The sequence below is a fragment of the Eschscholzia californica genome, unplaced genomic scaffold (genome assembly GCF_041429995.1).
Source record: "Eschscholzia californica isolate CP2 unplaced genomic scaffold, dmEscCali1.0.p SCAF_2, whole genome shotgun sequence".
In the NCBI taxonomy this organism is placed as follows: Eukaryota; Viridiplantae; Streptophyta; class Magnoliopsida; order Ranunculales; family Papaveraceae; genus Eschscholzia; species Eschscholzia californica.
The window spans coordinates 58,687,467-58,707,181 of NW_028238309.1; the positions used below are offsets into that span (position 1 = coordinate 58,687,467).

The following is a 19,715-nucleotide window of genomic DNA, read 5'->3' on the forward strand; positions in this document are numbered from 1 at the left end:
TCATTGTTTTACTCCCTAGAAAAGGAAGATTGAGTTTAGGATATAACCGTCATTTATATTAAAAGTATGAATTTCAAAATTGAAGCTTTCTAGTTATGAGGTCCACCTTTAACCAGGTTAACCAGTCAAACACTACTTACATAAGAAAGTCATCAAAATTTTCAACACCAATCCTTACCTTGTTTGTGTTTGGCTGACCAACAAGTGTCGGTTACCAACATTTGGCATAAGGTTAATGTTTCAAACGCTTCTTTATATCTCTAGTTCCCAATACAACAACACTTTCTTCTTCCTTTCTTCTTTCACACCTAAACCCTTTCTCATTTCTCTTCAACTTTCTCCCTCTAGATCTCTTAAACACCAAACCCACTGAAGAAGAACACAGAATAATTAAGAGACTTATCATGGTTATAATGAAAAAATGATTAACTGTTAGTAATTCTTCTTGATATATATACACAATTGATGGAGAAGAAAGAAGCAAAGAAGAAATCAATGATGAAGATGATGGGGGGAGGATCAACATTTTCTAATGAGTTCCTACCCACTTCTTCTTCTTCATCAAATTATTCTCTACAAACAGGATTTTTCGATATGTCGATGAATGATGTCGAAAAAAGTTCTTTTGGATTCATGGAGTTAATGGGTATTCAAGATTTTAACCCTTCATTACAAGATTTCAGTACCCAACAACAACAACAACCATACTTGACATCTGAGACATCTGATGTGACAAACCTTCCGGCAACACCGAGTTCTGATTTGATTTCTTCATCATCAAATGAAGCAGCTAATGATCATGATGAACAAGTTAAGTTATTAGATGATGTCATGAAAGATGAACAAGTTGCAAAGTCAAAGCAAGAGTAAGAAGTAGTTAGGTTTCTTTCTTTTTTGATTATGTATATAATTAAGTGATAAAAATATAACCTTTTTTGAATACTCAAAATTTGTACTTGATTTGTGCTTGTTGGTTAATTTAGATCTAAACCCAAAAGGAGAACTAATCAAAAGAAGCAAAGAGAACAAAGATTTGCTTTCATGACAAGAAGTGAGGTAGATCATCTTGAAGATGGTTATCGATGGCGAAAATATGGACAAAAAGCTGTTAAAAATAGCCCTTACCCAAGGTACTAAAATTTTCTAGTTATGAACAACAATCTAAATTTTATGTCTTTCATGTAAAACCCTAAACTTGAAGTTCGATTCATGGTGTTATGTTTTTGTCTGTCTGTTTGTTTAGGAGCTATTATCGTTGCACTACTGGCACATGTGGTGTAAAGAAACGTATAGAGCGATCTTCAGATGATCCTAGCGTCGTTGTGACAACATATGAAGGCCAACACACACATTTTAGCCCGGTAATGATGCCCCGTCGTAGTGGCGGTGGATCAACCATTGGATTCTCTCCAAGTTCTGCAAGTGTAGACGCGGGAAGATTCGCCCTTTCTTCCTCGATGCAAATGTATCAATATCAACAACTAATGCAACTTCAACAACAACAACAACCCTATTTTCATACTTCTTTGAGTTACACTAGTTCCTCTGCTACTTCACTTTCACCTTCTCATACTTCATTTCATGAGGGAAGTTTCTCTAATACTACTTCACAAGCTTCTTTGCTTAGAGATCACGGGCTTCTTCAAGATATCGTTCCGCCGGATATGCGAAATGATGAGCAAAACTAATCCCTAAACTCTAGTGTTTTGTGTTAATCTTGTGTTGATCATTGTCCTTTAGAATTATTAATACAAGGATCTGATCACCAAAAATGTCTATGTTAGTAATTAGTAGTTTATTCCTGATTATATCCTTGTTTATGTAAAAATGACTGTATTATTGAATCTAGCTAATGAAGGGGGTGATTATGATCACTTGAGTACTTCATTTTTTAATTTTAACTGCAGTCTAGTATTTTATATTCTTGTCTTCATAGGAATAATTAATGGGTTCATTCTCTGATTAGGGTTTTTATATAGGGCTAGAGTTTCTTCATGGAGCTAGCTAACAGACTAGATATCTTGAATACTTTTTATGTCAATGAAAGTTAGAAACATGCTAGATGGGATACTAGAGGGGGATAATTGGTCTGAAGAATAAAGGAGATATATTGATTTAGTAGGTGCCCTGGTGAATAATTAGGATCATAATCTTGATATATTATACCTATATTATACCACTTAGCAACTAGAGAGAGAGAGATTGGTGGGAAAGGTTGATTGATATAAGGGCCTTGAAACTGTGGATTTAAGTTGACTAGGAAAGGTCAGTTTTCATAGATATATTTTCTTTCCACTTTTGTGTTATTCTATCTGATCATATTTGAGTTCAAGTTCATTGTATATGAATGGGTGGTGTGGAGACCATATATTATAATTGTTGAGAGTGACTGCATTCACAAAACTATGTACCTATGCATCTAAAGTTACCCTTATGGAAAAATCTTAGTTTATATTCTTCAACTCGTACCTATGCGAAACTAAATTTTCAGTTAAGATCTGGGGCATGAAATACATTGTGTGTCACCAAATCTCCCTGTAGTTTATATGTTCTATTATGGATTATTTCCCAAATAGCCCCCAACTTTGTGACTGTATTCCTGCCTAGCCCCTTACTCTATCAAAAAATACACAGATGATCATCTTTTTAAGATTCCGTTATAACACCGTTAACTAGTCATCATTTCTCTCTCCTCCATCTCATCACCTCTTTCTGCCACCTCATCGTCTTCACCGGCAAAGGTCGCCGGTCAATGTTTCCGGCCGGCGACCTTTACCGGTGAAGACGATGAGGTGGCGAGCAGATGAGGTGACAGAGAGAGGTGATGAGATGGAGGAGAGAGAAATGATGACTAGTTAACGGTGTTATAACGGAATCTTAAAAAGGGGACCATCTGGGTACTTTTGATAAAGTAGGGGGTTAGGCAGGAAACCAGTCACAAAGTTGGGGGCTATTTGAGAAATAACCCTTCTGTTATATGTAAATACCGAAATTTCTTATTATTTTTTTTAATTTTCTATTTATAATTTAGAAGAAGGATAGTCTACAGAACATTTTGAAGAAGAAATATTATGAATTCTTAAATATGCTTCCACAGCTCAGGTCTCACTACCCTATGAATATAAAATTACTATATGTACTTTCTTTTTGTTGAAATTTTTACCATATGTACTTACTCTTCTACTTAGCTAATACCTATACAAAAGTCTACAGCAACTCAGAAGGCAAAGATTTCAACCAAGAAAAACTCCCAAGGTAAAGACTATATATGATGTGTTGATGTAATATGAGAAAAAAAGCAAATATTTATAGTTGTGGTACCAATAGTTATTGGTGTAGGGAGGTTATTCCTTAGAATATGAAGATCTCCCAAGAGGGAGAATTGTACCACTCGTATAGGGGGACATCTTAACTTTTCTTCATAATGTAACCCGGACTTGTTTTTTGCATATTATCAAGGAACATTTGACCGATCACTCACATTGTTTTCCCTTGCCCTACCCGATTAGAAGATGTTTCCCAAACGATCACTCACATTGTGCTCCCTTGCCCTACCCGATTAGTGCTCCCTTGCCCTACCCGATTAGAAGATGTTTCCCAGAAGTACGTATGCAAGGATTCGTATAAGATTCATATTAAGATGGTAAATAACCACTTCGTTGGTTTCAGTTCTATTCTTCCTTGCAACCTTGTACATGTGAATTGCTTATTTATCTTATAGTTGGTGATTGATTTTGGCCTCGCGCCTAAACCTCTATGGCCTATTATAAGACCAGGAACACGGTAAACAAAAGGGTGCGGAGACAAAGGTCAAAGAAGAAGTAGATACAAGAACTGCCTTTAAAATTCTTGAGATATCCAATTACAGAAACTAAGTTTTGAAGTTGCACTCCTTGTCTGGGGATTGATCTCCCTATACCAAAGTGGTTGTCCAATATTGGATTGGATGAATGGTTAAAATTCTTGGGAACTCCTTGCTATCATTCAAACTAACTTGTATTCAGCCCATGGGTCTCGAAGGTTGTTTACTGGCAGGAAATTCTACAAAGGCACCCCAATTTTCGCTATAGACACCTTTTCTCTGAGCGCATTTCACCAGATAGGCGCGAGAATGAATAGTGGATGATAGAAATACCCCCTTCTGGAGCTTCTTTGTCTTGAATTTTAATTGTCATCATACTTCAGGGGAGTATGAACCCGTAACGCTTTGAATCCAAGACCTTGAGAAGACGGAAACCAAATTCGTGATCACTCCAACTCACTTTTAAGGGAGTATGAACGCGGAACGCTTTGAATCCAAGACCTTGAGAAGGCAGAAACCAAGTTCTTGACCACTCCAGCCCATGGTTGTGGGCATTTCATGCTTAATTCATGCCATTATGGACATCACTTGGTTCTTCCTCCCTTCTCAACTAGTACAAAATTGGGAAGAATAACTCTGTTTTCCTTATTCTTTAATCTAATGATTTTTATGTTTTCTACCCTCATTCAATCCCAATGACTTTCTTCCAATCTTACAAACCCAAAGAACATAGTGATAATAAAGTAATTGATGATAACATGAGAAAACCTAGATCTCATCAGGTTTTTGTAACAATTCTTTTGCCAAAAGCTTGAATCCCATTATCAGAATCAACACTCAAATTTATATCAAGTAGAAGAAAAAGCACATATACTGGTAGAAGATAGCAAATTCAAGATTCATATATCAAAAGTAAGAAACCCATATCCGAATAACCAAGTCTTAACAAAAAGTAACTTCACCCCTTTTCACAAAAACCCTAACCACAAACAAACTAAGAACCCTAACTATATATAGAGACTGATATTCATATAAACCCTAACTAAAACCTCTGCTTCCCCAATTACATATTCATCAGAACCCTAGCCATCTTAAAAGAAACATAAGCATCAATACAAGCATAAGTAATCTGATCGTAATTCAAGTAGCGAGAATCCCATCTACTCATAGTAATTCTTTTAGGCTTCTCTAATTGAACTCCAAGAAGATTAAAAACTAAATCCCTCAAACTAGCATTCTTGAAATCAGGTATATTCATAATATCAGCAGCCCAAGAACCAAGATCATCAGTTTTACCAACCTCTAACCCATAATGATTCAAAAGTTTTGAAGCATCTTCATTGATTCCAACCCCAACAAAAGTGAAATTAGGGTTTCCAAGGAAATCAACAAGAGAATTAGGGATGTAATCAGCATGTAAGATTTGAAATATGAGACATCTACGACCAACACAGAGTTGAAGAATGGCTACCTTATTAGTGTAGTATTGATTGTTGGGACGCCATTCGACATCAAGACCGACGAAGAGATTGTGTAATACGTTCTGATAATCACGATAGATATCGGAAACCCATTCATCGACGATGGAAGCAGAGTAAGTAACGACTGTGTTTATTTGATCGTTGTAGAAAGTGACGCTATATGACTGGTGATTGTTTGATGAACAATGGAGTGATTCAATGGATGTACTCATTCTGGTTTCTCTGATGAAGTTGAGAGAGAAGATGAGAGTGGTAGAGACTAGAGAGTGGTAGAGAGAAGGGAAACTCAAACCCTAGATTTATAGGAGGAAATTTTGCTCCCGAGAAATCAGTTATGGCACCGCCACGTTGAATTCCGCTCGGGTCGTATTCTTTTCTTGTAGGCCCGTGATTTTTGGTAAGGCCGTTATCCACGATGGCCTATTATTCTTTGCGCACTTTAAGGGCCTAATATATTTTGGCCTTTAGAGTTACCACGCCTGCAATTGCACTTCTAACGTTGTCCCGATGGTCTCTGATCAAAGCTCCAAAGCCTGCCTTATCCATTCGTAAGGAACCACCAGTATTAATCATAATGAATCCTGGTATCACCGACTCCCATTTGCATATAGTGCTACTAGACTGAATATATGAAACCAACGTACCAACACATCAACACTCTCAAGGAACCCCAGATTTTCTACATTGTCTTCCAAGTCCAAATTTATGAAGGATGCCTTAGTTCTCACTTAATTCTTTATGCTCCATGTAAGTGCTTCAATAATTTTAGCTTTACCTCTGAATATTCTAGCATTTTGTTCACTTATATGTGATAAAAATATGTTCCGAGTATAATCCTCTTGATTGAATTCATCTTTGATGGTCCTCTTTATTTTCTTGTATACTTGTCGATCTCTTCCTCCCAATTTGTTAAGAGCTGGTTTTTGAATTTCTAACCATTCTGAAAGTTGTCGTCATACTGACAAAGAGTAAGGGCACTTGAAGAGGAGATGAAATTTTCCTCAACCACACTTTTAGAAAGGACACAACTAGGATCGATATTCACCCCCATCGTGCAAGTTTAGCCTTTCTTTTCACCCTTCTCAAAAGAGTAAGTCATCCCAACACAGCATGTCGAGGATTAACATATTTAAACCATATCTAATTACCTCAATTAAGTGAGTCCACCCTTGCATTATATGTAACCTTCCTAGTGTACACCTCATCCCAGTTACATTCCTTACTCAATTAGTCTTGTGCATTTTTTTTTTGGAATTTGACTTCGATGTACGATAGTCATTACAATGGCGTTGATACATCAAAGATGTGATAAGCACGATAACTGCTAGATTAAACAAGAACAGGCCTAGAGTCCAACTAAACTATGACCTAAAATCCATCTACATTATTTATGCCTTTCAGGACCTCCAAGGCTCTTTGGAGTATATGTCAACACTTTAACCACTTGGGCAACCAAATGTTGACCAATTTGTCTCTTGCATTGACATCAAGATGGACGTCTTTCAGGAGAGTTTCTATTTCACCTAAGTTATGATCTTTTTTGTTGAACGACCTAAGTTATGGTCTTAAGTTATTGTCTTGTTAGGGTAGAGTGTTGATCTTTTTTTCATTCTTATGATGTATCAGTGTTGTGTATACAGTGTAATCTTGTTTTTTTTTTTTTATGAAGAACAGTGTAATCTTGTTAGTAATTTATTTATTTCCTTTTTCTTATGTAATTATGTCATTTGATGTTACGTATGTTGGCGTCTTTGTCAAGCACAAGATATAAAAAGATATATGATTTTTGATTTGGATCCAACGAAAATTGTATTCAAATTCAATTTTTATAGTGAAACAAAAATAGGCCAACGCTAATTTTTTTTTTTTGTTGATACAAGAAGCAACTAGTAGTGTTTTTTTTTTTTTCCAACATTGCTTTTAACAAACTCACCTCAGAGCTAGATGCCTAGAGCGAAGAACTACACCTAACTAATTGGAAGAAATACATCCAGCTAAAATGTTGATCTTTAGTATGAATCCCATAGTTAAACATTCAACTGATGGTGTGTTTGGATGGCGGAATCATGAATCTACGGATTCATGAGTCCTTGGGATTCATGATTCCACGGATTCATAAATCCTAGTAATATTTTTTGGCTTGTTTGGCAACTAAGAATCCTATGATTTATTATTATTTGAGTATTTTTAAACGTCTTTAGAAAAAATATGATTTTTGAAAAAAATAACGATTTTGAAAAAAAATAATGATTTTGTATAAGGAAATACCTTTTTGTTGATTTTAAGTTTGAAATTTAGGTCCATTAATCCAAAATCCTAACAAATCCTAAGGGGTAGGGTGAGATTTTGGTTCAATACAAATTTTGGAATTAAGAATCCTTAGGATTCAAGAGTCCTAGAATTCTTGGTAGCCAAACAGACCAAGGATTCATGATTCCTACCAAATTCCACTTTTGATAGCAATCCTACTTAGGAATCCTGCAACCAAACACACCATGAATGTTAAAGAAATTTGATTTTTTTTTATTAGGGCCATTGATTAACCATGACCAAATTGATAGATCTCAAGCCTCATCAAAAAAAAAAAAAATTGATAGATCTCAACTCATTTTTTGCTATTAAGACTCGTACTCTTCAAAAATAAACTGATGGTGTGTTTGGATGGCGGAATCATGAATCCGCGGATTCATGAGTCCTTGGGATTCATGATTCCACGGATTCATGAATCCAAGTAATACTTTTTGGCTTGTTTGGCAACTAAGAATCCTATGATTTATTATTATTTGAGTATTTTTAAACGTCTTTAGAAAAAATATGATTTTTGAAAAAAATAATGATTTTGAAAAAAAATAATGATTTTGTAGAAGAAAATATTTTTTTGTTGATTTTAAGTTTGAAATGTAGGTTCATTAATCCAAAATCCTAACAAATCCTAGGGGATAGGGTGGGATTTTGGTCCAATACAAATTTTGGAATTAGGAATCCTTAGGATTCAAGAGTCTTAGGATTCTTGGTAGCCAAACAGACCAAGGATTCATGATTCCTACTAAATTCCACTTTTGATAGGAATCCTACTTAGGAATCCTACTTAGGAATCCTGCAACCAAACACACCATGAGGCTCTTCTTCATCTTCTCCCCACTCCTTACCCCCTTCTTTATCTCTCGTGTTCCTCTTCCTCGTCTTCTCCTACACCTTCATTGCCACCACCACCACCACCACCACCAAAGGGATTTAAGCTTGTACAACAACCTCACATATCTATAAACCAAATAATCTCCTCTAAGATCCTAGAAGAGTTGATGAAACGGAGAGAGGAATAAAAGATCCTTATCAGAGTTGGATCAAAACCCATAATTAAAAGTTGAAGCATACCTCCATCGAACATCGATATTCAATATATTTCAGATTCAGTAGCTGCAAAAATCTTCAATTAACTCCAACATCTAAAACTACCTGTTTCTTTCTTGTGCTATTGAGTTTCTAAGATTCTATTCTAATATCAGATGTATGATTTAAAGAAAAACACTACTTAAGTTCAGTAGCTCACACTTCACAACTCCTTTACTGAATCACTGTTACTCTTTTAGTTGAAGAAAAGATAGAGACGGATAACGGAATAGAGGAGAGAGATACTTAGGCTGCTGCATGCTATATTGTTATGGAAAATGACCTTATGCACGACCACTTCCCCAGCTGAATTCCTACCGGAGTACGTGGCTAGACAATATTTAGAGAAACTGAGAAAGAAAGTCAAACAATTTTTCCTTGAGGTAAATTTGAACTGAAGGGTTAATCAACACCCATAATTCAAAAATACTTCAAATTTCAAGAAATGTTATTCGACAATCCTGACTGAATCCCAACCAAGGTATATAGTCGAACCAAATTGGGAGAGAGGAAGGCTTTTTCTTTACAAAAATATCCCTTCCAATTTATGTAACATTCATATCCATCCATAAAAGCTAGAATCTCAAGATAACCATGGACAATCAAAGGCTCAATAAAAAAAACAAGCATATAGACATTGAAATTGAAGATCAGGTCATTTTTATATCCATCTCTAGTTTTCAAACATTCAAGAAACAAATATCACAAATTAGAAACCAAATATGTATATAATCAAGTCTTAGAAAACAAAATCAGAAAGACAAATAGTCACCCTTTTCACAAGAAAACACAATCCAAGCTCATTACCAAATGTTCCCCCAATCAAACAACTAAACTAATATAAACCCTTTCACAATCCATTAAACCCCATTACTGTCTAAGTAGACATCAAATTCTTACCCATCTTGTAAGCAACATAAGCATCAAGACAAGCATAAAGAATTTGATCATAGCTTAGATATTCAACATCCCACCTACTCATTGTTACCTTTTTAGGTTTTTGCCATTCTTGCCCAAGAACAATTTCAGTTAAACTCTTCAAACTTGCATTCTTAAGCTCATTATTATTCAATTTCTGAACAGCTAAAGTTCGTAGATCAAGAGTATTAGCAACCCCAAATTCATAATCATATAAAAGTTTTTCAACATCTTCACTTATGCCAACTCCAACAAAAGTGAAATTAGGGTTGTTAAGAAACTCAATTAGGGATTTAGGGATTTTATCAGTATAAAGGAATTGAAATATGAGACATGTACGATCAACAGAGAGTTGAAGTAGTGATACCTTTTGTTCTTGGTTTCGATTGAAAGTTGGTCGCCATTCAACATCAAGACCAACGATAAGATTGTTAAGTTGAGATTGAAAATCACGATAGATGTTTGAAATCCAGTCATCTACGATTGAGGAAGTTTGGGTAACTATGGTGTTGATTTGATCGTCGTGGAAGGTGACACTGTAAGTTTGGTGAGTGTTTGAAGAACAGTTCAGATCTTCAATGTGTATAGTCATGGTGGTTCTTGCCTGGGGTTCTTCGTGAACAGAGAGAAAGTAGAGAGAGAAAAAAGTAGAGAGAGAAAGTAGAGGGAAAAAGCAGAGAAAGGAGTGAGTATATACCAACAGAGTAGAAAGAGAGTCCTTATTAAACAGAAAAGTAAATCCCACTCCGGAATCGAAGTGAAAGAAGAGAGAAAATATAGTCTTATCCCTAATTTTAGGCCAGCGCTTTGGGGAAAGCTAAATAGTTTCCGGGGAGTGAATTGGTCAAAAATTGGTAAATTTTGTTTGACAATTTTATTTAGGAGGAAAACAACATAACTTCTCCGCCTCGACTCTCTCTCTCTCTACCTCAACTCTCTCCACCTCAGCTCTCTCTCTCCACCATACCTCACTCTCTCTCCACCTTACCTCTTTGTCTTCTCCGATTAGGTCGTCTGCCGGAAAATTTCTAAAATTCTACTTATTCCCTTTAAAATTTCACACCCCGGAAACTATTTAGCTTTCCCCAAAGCGCTGGCCTAATTTTATGGCCTAATTTGAGTTGTCTTCTCGCTAATTACTGTTTAACCTACACAATTGACAAACTAGCCTACTTGACCCTATATTTGACCAACTTCAAGCACCTTAAGTTAAAAATTTTCACCCCGAATAATATTCTTATTTTCTTTTTTGATTTTTTTCCTTCGTCTTTTGTAAAACTTTCTACTGCAGAAATCTTACAAATAATTATGGGGCGCGTCTAAAGGGGCCTCCTCAAATTGCTGTAGGCACCTCCTCAGAGGAGTTGACCGTGGTCAAACCCCAGACAACTGTAGGCGCCTCTCCACGGACTGATCAGTCCGAGACCCAAAGCCTCGTCACGGATTGGCCCAGTCCGAAATGGGACGGATTGTCCAGTCCGAAATGGGACGGATTGTCCAGTCTGATTGGTTTCGGACTGGCCCCAGTCCGAAACCATGCATTGGGTCTCGGACTGACATGACCGAGAATTTCTGATCCCGATTTCACAAAACTTGATTTGTTCATGCTTCATCTAGGGCTTCTTCATCCCCAAATTTAGGGTTAGTTTTTCGTCCCTCTCTCTCTAATATTCGGGTCTAATTAATGGTTTCATCTCAACAAAACCTAGAACCTTAAGGTTTAATTCTCAGCTTCATTCAACTTCAATCCAGATTTACTCGATACATCTCCAATAGTAACTCTTCCTCCACATGAATCAACAGCATCCATTGCTTGTTTCCGAACATCAGTTGGTAATTTATCAGTTTCAATACAGTTTCCAACTTTAACTCTAGCTGGAACTTCAATATTTGCTCTAATTACAGGGACTAATAAATTAGGTCTTTGGACTTTTGTTGAAGCATTTCTAAGGAGAATTGAAGTTTGAAAACTTGAAGGATGAAACTGATGATGAATTTCTTTGAGATTAATCAATTCTTTGAGAGAGATAGTAGAGAGAGAAAGAAATTGACGTAAAAGTGGGAGAAAGTGCGAGATAAGAGGGGAGGCGCTCGTGGAGGCACCTAAGCAATTCAGGGAGGCCCCTACAGAGTGGAGGCCCCTACAACACTTTTGGGAGACGCCTATAGCCGCGCCCATAATTATGGACAATTTTTCAAACGGGTTTAGTGAGCAATCAGCCTATTAGGTAATGGAAAAATAGAAAAAAAAAAATTCGAAACAAAAAAACAGATTTGTTTATCAGTTTGACATTTATATGTAACTTATAAGATCATTTGTAAGTGATTGACCTAAAGTTAATTTCTTCAGACAAGTAAGTCTTAAGTTATTGTATTTTTCAACAAAAAAAGAGAGTCTTAAGTTATGGTAAGTGACCAACATAATACTAACTAAAATCTAGACCTTGTACGTAACATGTAATATCTTGGATCTTATCTAGTGTCTCTGTTAAATCATGCCTATTAACAGGCTATAGATTGAGTAAGCTTTTCTTCATGGGAAATGCTAAATGTACAAAGAATCTTTGACAAGATTCTCGACAAAATGCCATTTGAACGGTCCAGATCAAAGTCAAACTTTGAAAAGCTTTCATCAATTTTTGTCTTTTAGTGAAAAAGAGTCATTAAGTCACAAATTTTGTCAAGGATCATTGATGCCCATGAGTTGCCTGCGTAATATGACAGGTTTGGTAGGTTAATTACATATTAGGTAGCTCGTTTCAAGGGCGGAGTCAGGATTTAAAACTATACAAGATTAGTCTAAAATTTCTATAAATCAAATTTCTTCTTACAGGAAAAATATAATCGCAGATTGTAACATGTAAATGCAAATTTTGACGTCAAAGTAAAGTTTTGCATCATTATTATTTTTCTCTCAAACTCTTTATATCTCTAGCCAAGTTATGCAACTCTTTTTCTCCGTCTCTCTCTCCCGTTTTACAACTTCTCCGTCTAGACATTTACATACCTATCCGAATTAAGGCTGGGAAGCATGTCGGGCTTGGGTACTAATGCGGATTGGCCAGATCCCCCCTAGTGAATATAAAGTTAGATCTACATTGTATCATCTCACTTGAATCGTGCACCTAGGGGTGAGCTAAAACCGAACCAATTGGCCAAATCAAACCAAGTCGAACCGCACCGATCAGTTTTTGGGTCGAATCGATCATCGTTCGACTCGGTTCGGCCAAAAAATCGATCAAACCTAATTCGGTCTGGTTTGGCTTCGACTTGAGTTTCTAGAAACCGGCCAAACCGGACCGACCGAACCCTAAAGAAAAATGAAATAATATTTTTGTAAAGTTAGAAAGTATTAAATAACAAAAGAAAAAAATAGAATACCCCTAATCAACTCTTCCATACTACTGTCTGTCCACCTTCCTAGTTGTTGTCGACTTTATCAACCATAACCTATACAACTTGATTGAAAAATTTTAGAGGTAAGTCTTCACTGATTTTCTATGTACCACTACATATTCTTAGTTAGTAACTTAAAATTATAGATTTTGCATTCGCCATTCTACTTCTTTTTTTTTAGTAATGGTGCAAAAGTTCGATGAAATTTTAATTTGATTTTCGGTATATGCAATGATATGAATAACATTAGTTTACCATTTTCTCTAAATTGTGCTCGGTTTAATCGATCAACCGAACCGAACCAAACTGAGTCGAACCATGTCGGTCGGCCGAATAATTGGCTCGACTTCAGCCGATGATTTAGTCAAACCGCCATTTATTGGTTCAGCTTCGGCTCGAGCCAAAACCGAAAAAACCCGACCGTTGCTCACCCCTAGTGCCACCTATTCTCTGAGGAAAAGTTTGGCTTCAAACTCTAGTTTGATCAGGATAAACATGCCATGCTAATGTGCCTTAGATCCACATCTTCGAGTCAGGCGTTGATGAGCACATTATACTATCCATGTGGCTGAGAGCCCTCACAACCCATATAACGCCTAAATCTTTAGCAGTTATTGATATTGTCCCCGCTTTGACCACCTCATACAGGTACGGGATTTTGTGCTTGGTGAAGGCACCACGAGCCCCACCCCAAAAGGCGCTTGTACTTATTAAGCTTGAGCGTGCACCTATAACCAAGTTTTCGGACACTGTCGCGAGCGATGTGAGACTATCACAATCCTCTACCCTCAACGAAGAGTCGTCTAAGATACCACTTTGTAAATTGTTCCTGCTTTGACCACCTCACACAGGTACGGAGTTTTGTTTTTGGCGAAGGTACCACGAGCCCACCCAAAAGACCTCAGTACTTACTAAGTTTGAACGTACACCTATAGTTCAGTCTCCGACACTCTCGCGAGCAATGTTGAACTATCACAACCAGAGTACCAGACACAACGGTACCTTTGGTCCAGACTCGGTGTTTAAAGTAGCTTTCTACAAACAATGGACTTTTATGACGGGTTCAGGCTGAGTAATCGGGCCGGGCTCCCAGGGCTAAATTTGGCACGTATCTTAAACATGTGCCTACCCAAGCTCGAACTTGGGAGAGAAGGGAAGGGTTTTAGGGCTTTTTGCCTTTGTCTCTCTAGGAAGGCATAAAAGTACGAGAGCGGCTAGCCAAGACTCACGACGTCTTCCTGTTTCCAGCAAGTAATTCAAAAGGTTAGCTGAATGAAATTGATTTAGTATATGAATTCAATTCTGTCAAAATCGATTATTTCGTTTGTTTGACAAGGGTTTCAATCTGTTCTTGATGCACTTGATGTTAGGTTTTCATATTAATGACCGATTTTCAGTACCATCTGTGATAATTTCTTATTGATTTTTGTGTTGGAAGTTCAGTTGAGTTTTAAATCCCAAATGGTTTGTTTGGGTCTTATTGCGTTTAGTTATTTGATGGTTAATTTGATCCTTCTTTATCAGTAATTTGGTTGATGTTTGTTTTAAGAAAAGCTAGGGTTTGTCACTTCATTGTAGTTGTTAATATTTTCTTCAAATACTCTGATGTTTACAAGCACCCAACAAGTGAGGCATATGAGACCCAAATACTTACTTTATATTTGATCATTGGTATTTGAATTTGTAGGGTGAATATCTGCTGATTTAAGTACCCAAAACCCTAAATTTCAAACAAAGAAGAAGAAGAAAATGACTCAAAAGTCTAATCAATTTAAGGGGCAGCAGAAAAAGAAGTCCGCTCCTCCCAGTCGACATGGCAAACTCGCTGTTACTCGCAAAGGTACTCTCTTTCTCATATTTATCTATATTTTGTTTACACATTCTTTTTATCTGGTTCTTCTCAATGTATCTGTTTATTTTCTCACACGTACATCTATAAAATGCAGGCAAGAAGGCCATAAAACCTTTGAAGGTTACTAAAGAAATGGATGCTCATCGAGTAAGTTCCTTATTTTTTGTTTACACTTCTTTTAAAGCTAGTTCAAAATGGAGTTTTCTTGGTAAATAATTAAAAAATTGAAAACTTAATTGATGTTTGTTGAATTTCGTTTGAATGAATTAGAAACGTTCTTTCTGGATCCCAGATAGGAATGTTGCTGAAGGCATATATTGGTAGTTGATATCATTACATTATATCATTCTTGAGGGTGCATTTTGTTTCATAAAAAAGATATGATTATGTAGTCTTTCATCAATCTCATGAATCATGAGATACTTCACATCCTGGGGGCTTTCAGTGAAAAGCCCACCTGGTTTTCTCCGATTGGTTTCTTGGTTAATTGATTCTTTTGTTTCTTTTAGGATAATGTTCTGTTTGGTTACTTATTGTAAGTGGTAGGACTTAGGAAATTAGTTCAGTTGTCAAGAGTGATGATTGATTATCAAGAGTTCACAAAGAGACTATTTTGTTGGTTTTCTTACTTATTGGTTCGTCTTCTCTTACACATGTCTCTACCAATTATCGAAGATGAAACATATTCTCTTTTTAGTTTTTCTCCTGTTGCATTTCTCTTCAAATGGAAGAGTTAATTCTTCTCTTTGGAGTTTTAAAATCATCTCGAACTGTTATTTTTGACATTAAATGGTTGAGCAAGATCATCTCCAAGCACTTCAAAGTTCACACACTTAGGTTCAACTTTCAAGGTCTTTCCACTTGGACGAGAGCTGCTACATAGTAACGAAGATATGGCCAAGTTGCTTAATAATATGAATATATTGATCCAGGGCATGCACCAAATACAATTTAGTCTTCACCTTGAGTGGTCTTGAGTTGGATGCGTCTTTCACCATCTTCGTCTAAAGGCATTCCATTAGTAGATCATGAAGTTGTTACTGCTATTTGGTTTTATTATAAATTACATTGTTCACTCGACCCTTCTCTAATGAAAAAAAGAAATATGAAAATGTTACATAAGCTACCAGAACCGATTTGATTGTACATCGATATTCTCGGCACCCATACAGAGCTGTAAAAGTACTCTTACAGATATCCACATTTACTTTACTTGATTCTTATCCTTTCATTCTTTTCGGCTTAAGAGTTTTGGTTATAATATGATGAATTACTTAAAGATTGATGTGTTTGAAAAATGAAATCAGGAAGTGACGAAATTCATTAATCACGCCAATGAATTGAAAGCTGCAACAGCTGCAAACAAAGAGGGTGGGCAGCTCAGTATAGTGAAGGCACCACCTCAAGAGTCTAAAAGTAAGGGTGCAAACACTTCAAAGAAATCACAGTGAAACGTTCAAGATACAGTTTTGAATTAAAACTTAGCTTTTGTATTATTCTGTGCTTTTACTTATTATTTTTTTGGAACAGTTATGTTAACATCTAATTTACTCGTGCAAGTTAAAGAAAATAGTGTTACCTCATTAGGGTTTTGATCAGGTCTGAATTCTGTTATGCCTGAAAGCTTTGAACGGCAAATTTCTATAATAGTAATAGGTGAGTAGTCTTTTAGACTTGCTGAAAATACAATGTGAGCTTCCCGGTTTGTTGTTTTGCCCAGACTTTGTTTTGAGTCCGGGCAGGGCGTAAGACAAGTTCAGTGGGTTCATTTATATCCATGAGAATTCATTCTCACCTTGACCTAAATATAGTCAAACAACTTTCCTCTATGAATTCTCACAACTTGGTTTCATTTCCATACAACTTTCTAAACTCCTCTCTGATATTAATCTAAAGAAGACATGGCTAGTGGTGGAAACTATGATGTTTGATTCAATGGCATTAATATACTGAAGACTGTCGCTAATACTTCAACAGCCGTCTCGAAATTCACTACAACGTTTATGGTGGTAGAGCTAATGATAAAAGTCGTGTCAGTGGTTGTGAAGCTCCAAGTGGTATTTTGGTTGGGGGCGTAGTCCTAATATAGCTAAATAAATGGGGGCCATATACTAAAAATTAGGACGGGGGTATTTTGGTCAGAGATCGAGCATGTGATTCGCACGACTGCTACTTCACGACTATTTGAATGGAAAATGAACCTTGGGGGTTAACGCTTAAACAAAAATGTTTTTAGGAGTGTCCCCCTAATATATCTAAATAAATGGGGGTCATTTTCTAAAAAACCCCATTTTGATTAAATCGACTTCACGAAGCATCATTCACTAGGAAATTTGATTCTTTAGTTTCTCCAACTATGGTTCATCAAGTCACAGGAAACCAAATAGAAAAACCTTAAGGGTTATTTCTCTAATGGCCCCCAACTTTGTGACCAGCTTCCCGCCTGGCCCCCTACTTTACGAGAAATATCCATATGGCCCCCTTCCGTTATAACACCGTTACTCTCTCTCTTCCATTTCTTTTCTCTCTCCTCCAACATGTTTTCTCTCTCTGCCACCTCGTTAAAACAAGCCAACTCATCATCTTCTCCAGGAAGGTCGCCGGCCGACCAATTTTCCGGCCGGCAACCTTCAAACCTAAAAAAGAATAATTTTTTTTATTTCATCTCTCCTCTCTCTCTCTCTAAAAAAAAAAACATTTTTTTTTTTCACCTCCTCTCTCTCTCTCTCTAAACTCCGGCGAAGGGGGTTACCCTTCGCCGGAGTTCGGGAGACCTTAAAGGTCTGCCGGAACAGACCTTTGAGATCTGCTCGAGCAGACCATCATCCTTCGCCGGAGTTTAGAGAGAGAGAGAAAGAGGAGGTGAAAAAAAATTTTTTTTTTTTTTTTGAGAGAGAGAGGAGAGATGAAATAAAAAAAAAAGCTTTTTTTTTTTTTTTAGGTTTGAAGGTCGCCGGCCGGAAAATTGGTCGGCCGGCGACCTTCCCGGAGAAGATGATGAGTTGGCTGGTTTTAACGAGGTGGTAGAGAGAGAAAACATGTTGGAAGAGAGAGAAAAGAAATGGAAGAGAGAGAGTAACGATGTTATAACGGAAGGGGGCCATATGAGTATTTCTCGTAAAGTAGGGGGTCAGGCGGGAAGCTGGTCACAAAGTTGGGGGCCATTAGGGAAATAACCCAAACTTTAAAGCCGACAAGGGATTTGATCGTTTGTCAGGTACCAACGGATCCGGAGGAGATCAAGTGCTGGATATTGACACACTGGATTGTGGTGGAGCGGGCACATCACCCTCGATAGGTTCTTACTTGTGTAAGCAAGTTTTATAATCATTAATTTGGTTAAGTACATTAATTTAGGAGGGAAGAGATGCAACATGAGGAGGGAACTTATCCTAGTATAACTCATGCGAGATCAAAATTATCCTCAGAATTCTAGTGGGATTCAGTGCATCATAATTTTGGATGACAGAATCATGAATTCACGGATTTATGAGTCCTTGGGATTCATGATTCCACGGATTCATGAATCCAAGTAATATTTTTTGGTTTGTTTGGCAACTAATAAAAATCCTATGATTTATTATTATTTGAGTATTTTTTTCCCGCAAATTGTTTTTTTCGAGCGCCGTTTTTTCTTGGAAAAACACAGTCTCTATCAAGCGAAATTTTTTTCATAAATTTCGGTTTTCGGAAAATATTTTTCAAGAAAAAAAAATTCGGTAAAAAAACTGGTTTGGAGGGAAAACAGTTTTAAGGAAAAATCTGTTTTTTAGAAAAAAGTTGGATTTTCGGGAAAAATATATTTTTGAGGAAAAAATGATTTTCGGGGGAAAGGAATAATTTTCAGAAAAAAAGGAATTTCGGGAAAAAAATAATTTTCAGGAAAAAAGGAATTTCGGGAAAAAAAATGATTTTCGCAAAAAAAATATGATATTTGAAAAAGAAAAGATTAAAATAATTATTTTGTAGAAGGAAATATTTTTTCTTTGATTTTAAATTTGAAATTTAGATTTATTAATTTAAAATCCTAGCAAATCTTTGGGGGTAGGGTGGGATTTTGATGCAATACAAATTTTGGAATTAGGAATTCTTATGATTCAAGAGTCGTAGGATTCTTGGTAGTCAAATGGACCAAGGATTCATGATTCCTACCGAATCCTACTTTTGATAGGAATCCTGCAACCAAACATACCATAAGTGTTTCATTCCTTGACGTTGCCTTGTTAGGACAAAAAGGATCGTCATCTTCGAACTAACAAAACGGTGAAAGAAGGAGTTATATTATTTTGCAAGTTAAAGAAAATAGTGTTACCTCTTTAGGGTTTTGATCTGGTCTGAATTCTTTGGTGGCTGACAGAAGTTTGGCTGGATGATTTCTATAATTGTATTAGGTGAATGCCTGGAAAGTGGCGCCCAATGCGAAAAGCTCTATATAGAAAAACAATAGTGCAACCCAAGTATGCAATCAGAAAGTGGAACTGGTTTGCTAAGGCGTGTTTTAGATCCTTGCTCGACAAGGACGGAACTAGGAGTAGTAGTCAAGGGGGGCCGAACAAAAAAAAAGTGAAAAATCTAAGTCTACCTGTGCTCGAACCCAGGTGTCTCACGTCTGAAACTCAGACCTCTACCATCTCACCCACACTACACGTATGTTAGTGAGTATGACTCGAACTTTATTTATACGAAAAACCAGAGAGCAATCAGCATTTCTAAAACAATTTACGGCAAGTCAAGGGGGGCCATGGCCCCCTTTGGCCTGCATGTAGATCCGTCCCTGTAATGCTCGATTTTGTTATGTGTTTTCCTGTAATTGTTAGTCACGTTGGCCTTCTAAAATTACTCGAACGGTCCAAGACAATAAAACACTGTTGATATT

At 36.7% G+C, this 19,715-nt stretch overlaps 4 protein-coding genes across 4 annotated transcripts; 2 read left to right on the plus strand and 2 right to left on the minus strand.

Moving 5' to 3' along the window:
• Window positions 1-256: 256 nt before the first annotated feature.
• Window positions 257-1,874, plus strand: LOC147559610 (putative WRKY transcription factor 48). The gene is made up of 3 exons (XM_086661509.1): window positions 257-866; window positions 984-1,130; window positions 1,244-1,874. The coding sequence occupies exons 1-3, from the start codon at window positions 466-468 to the stop codon at window positions 1,686-1,688; spliced, it is 993 nt and encodes a 330-aa protein (XP_086517635.1). The 5' UTR covers window positions 257-465; the 3' UTR covers window positions 1,689-1,874.
• Window positions 1,875-4,688: 2,814 nt separating this feature from the next.
• On the minus strand, window positions 4,689-5,627 carry LOC147559611 (3'-5' exonuclease-like). The gene has a single exon (XM_086661508.1). It carries the CDS (start codon window positions 5,493-5,495, stop codon window positions 4,866-4,868), a length of 630 nt encoding a protein of 209 aa, XP_086517634.1. The 5' UTR covers window positions 5,496-5,627; the 3' UTR covers window positions 4,689-4,865.
• Window positions 5,628-9,310: 3,683 nt separating this feature from the next.
• Window positions 9,311-10,375, minus strand: LOC147559612 (3'-5' exonuclease-like). The gene is made up of 2 exons (XM_086661510.1): window positions 10,322-10,375; window positions 9,311-10,264 (listed from the first exon to the last, which is right to left on the minus strand). The coding sequence occupies exon 2, from the start codon at window positions 10,181-10,183 to the stop codon at window positions 9,551-9,553; it is 633 nt and encodes a 210-aa protein (XP_086517636.1). The 5' UTR covers window positions 10,184-10,264; window positions 10,322-10,375; the 3' UTR covers window positions 9,311-9,550.
• A 3,739-nt stretch (window positions 10,376-14,114) lies between these two features.
• Window positions 14,115-16,422, plus strand: LOC147559613 (2,3-bisphosphoglycerate-dependent phosphoglycerate mutase). The gene is made up of 4 exons (XM_086661511.1): window positions 14,115-14,250; window positions 14,675-14,827; window positions 14,934-14,986; window positions 16,147-16,422. The coding sequence occupies exons 2-4, from the start codon at window positions 14,737-14,739 to the stop codon at window positions 16,288-16,290; spliced, it is 288 nt and encodes a 95-aa protein (XP_086517637.1). The 5' UTR covers window positions 14,115-14,250; window positions 14,675-14,736; the 3' UTR covers window positions 16,291-16,422.
• Window positions 16,423-19,715: the final 3,293 nt, after the last annotated feature.

Coding starts and splice junctions, on each gene's coding strand:
- LOC147559613 (XM_086661511.1), top strand. CDS start 14,737: ATGACTCAAAAGTCTAATCAATTTAAGGGGCAGCAGAAAAAGAAGTCC. Junction 14,828..14,933: donor ACTCGCTGTTACTCGCAAAG/GTACTCTCTTTC, acceptor TATAAAATGCAG/GCAAGAAGGCCATAAAACCT. Junction 14,987..16,146: donor AAGAAATGGATGCTCATCGA/GTAAGTTCCTTA, acceptor AAATGAAATCAG/GAAGTGACGAAATTCATTAA.
- LOC147559612 (XM_086661510.1), bottom strand. CDS start 10,183: ATGACTATACACATTGAAGATCTGAACTGTTCTTCAAACACTCACCAA.
- LOC147559611 (XM_086661508.1), bottom strand. CDS start 5,495: ATGAGTACATCCATTGAATCACTCCATTGTTCATCAAACAATCACCAG.
- LOC147559610 (XM_086661509.1), top strand. CDS start 466: ATGGAGAAGAAAGAAGCAAAGAAGAAATCAATGATGAAGATGATGGGG. Junction 867..983: donor GTTGCAAAGTCAAAGCAAGA/GTAAGAAGTAGT, acceptor TGGTTAATTTAG/ATCTAAACCCAAAAGGAGAA. Junction 1,131..1,243: donor AAAAATAGCCCTTACCCAAG/GTACTAAAATTT, acceptor CTGTTTGTTTAG/GAGCTATTATCGTTGCACTA.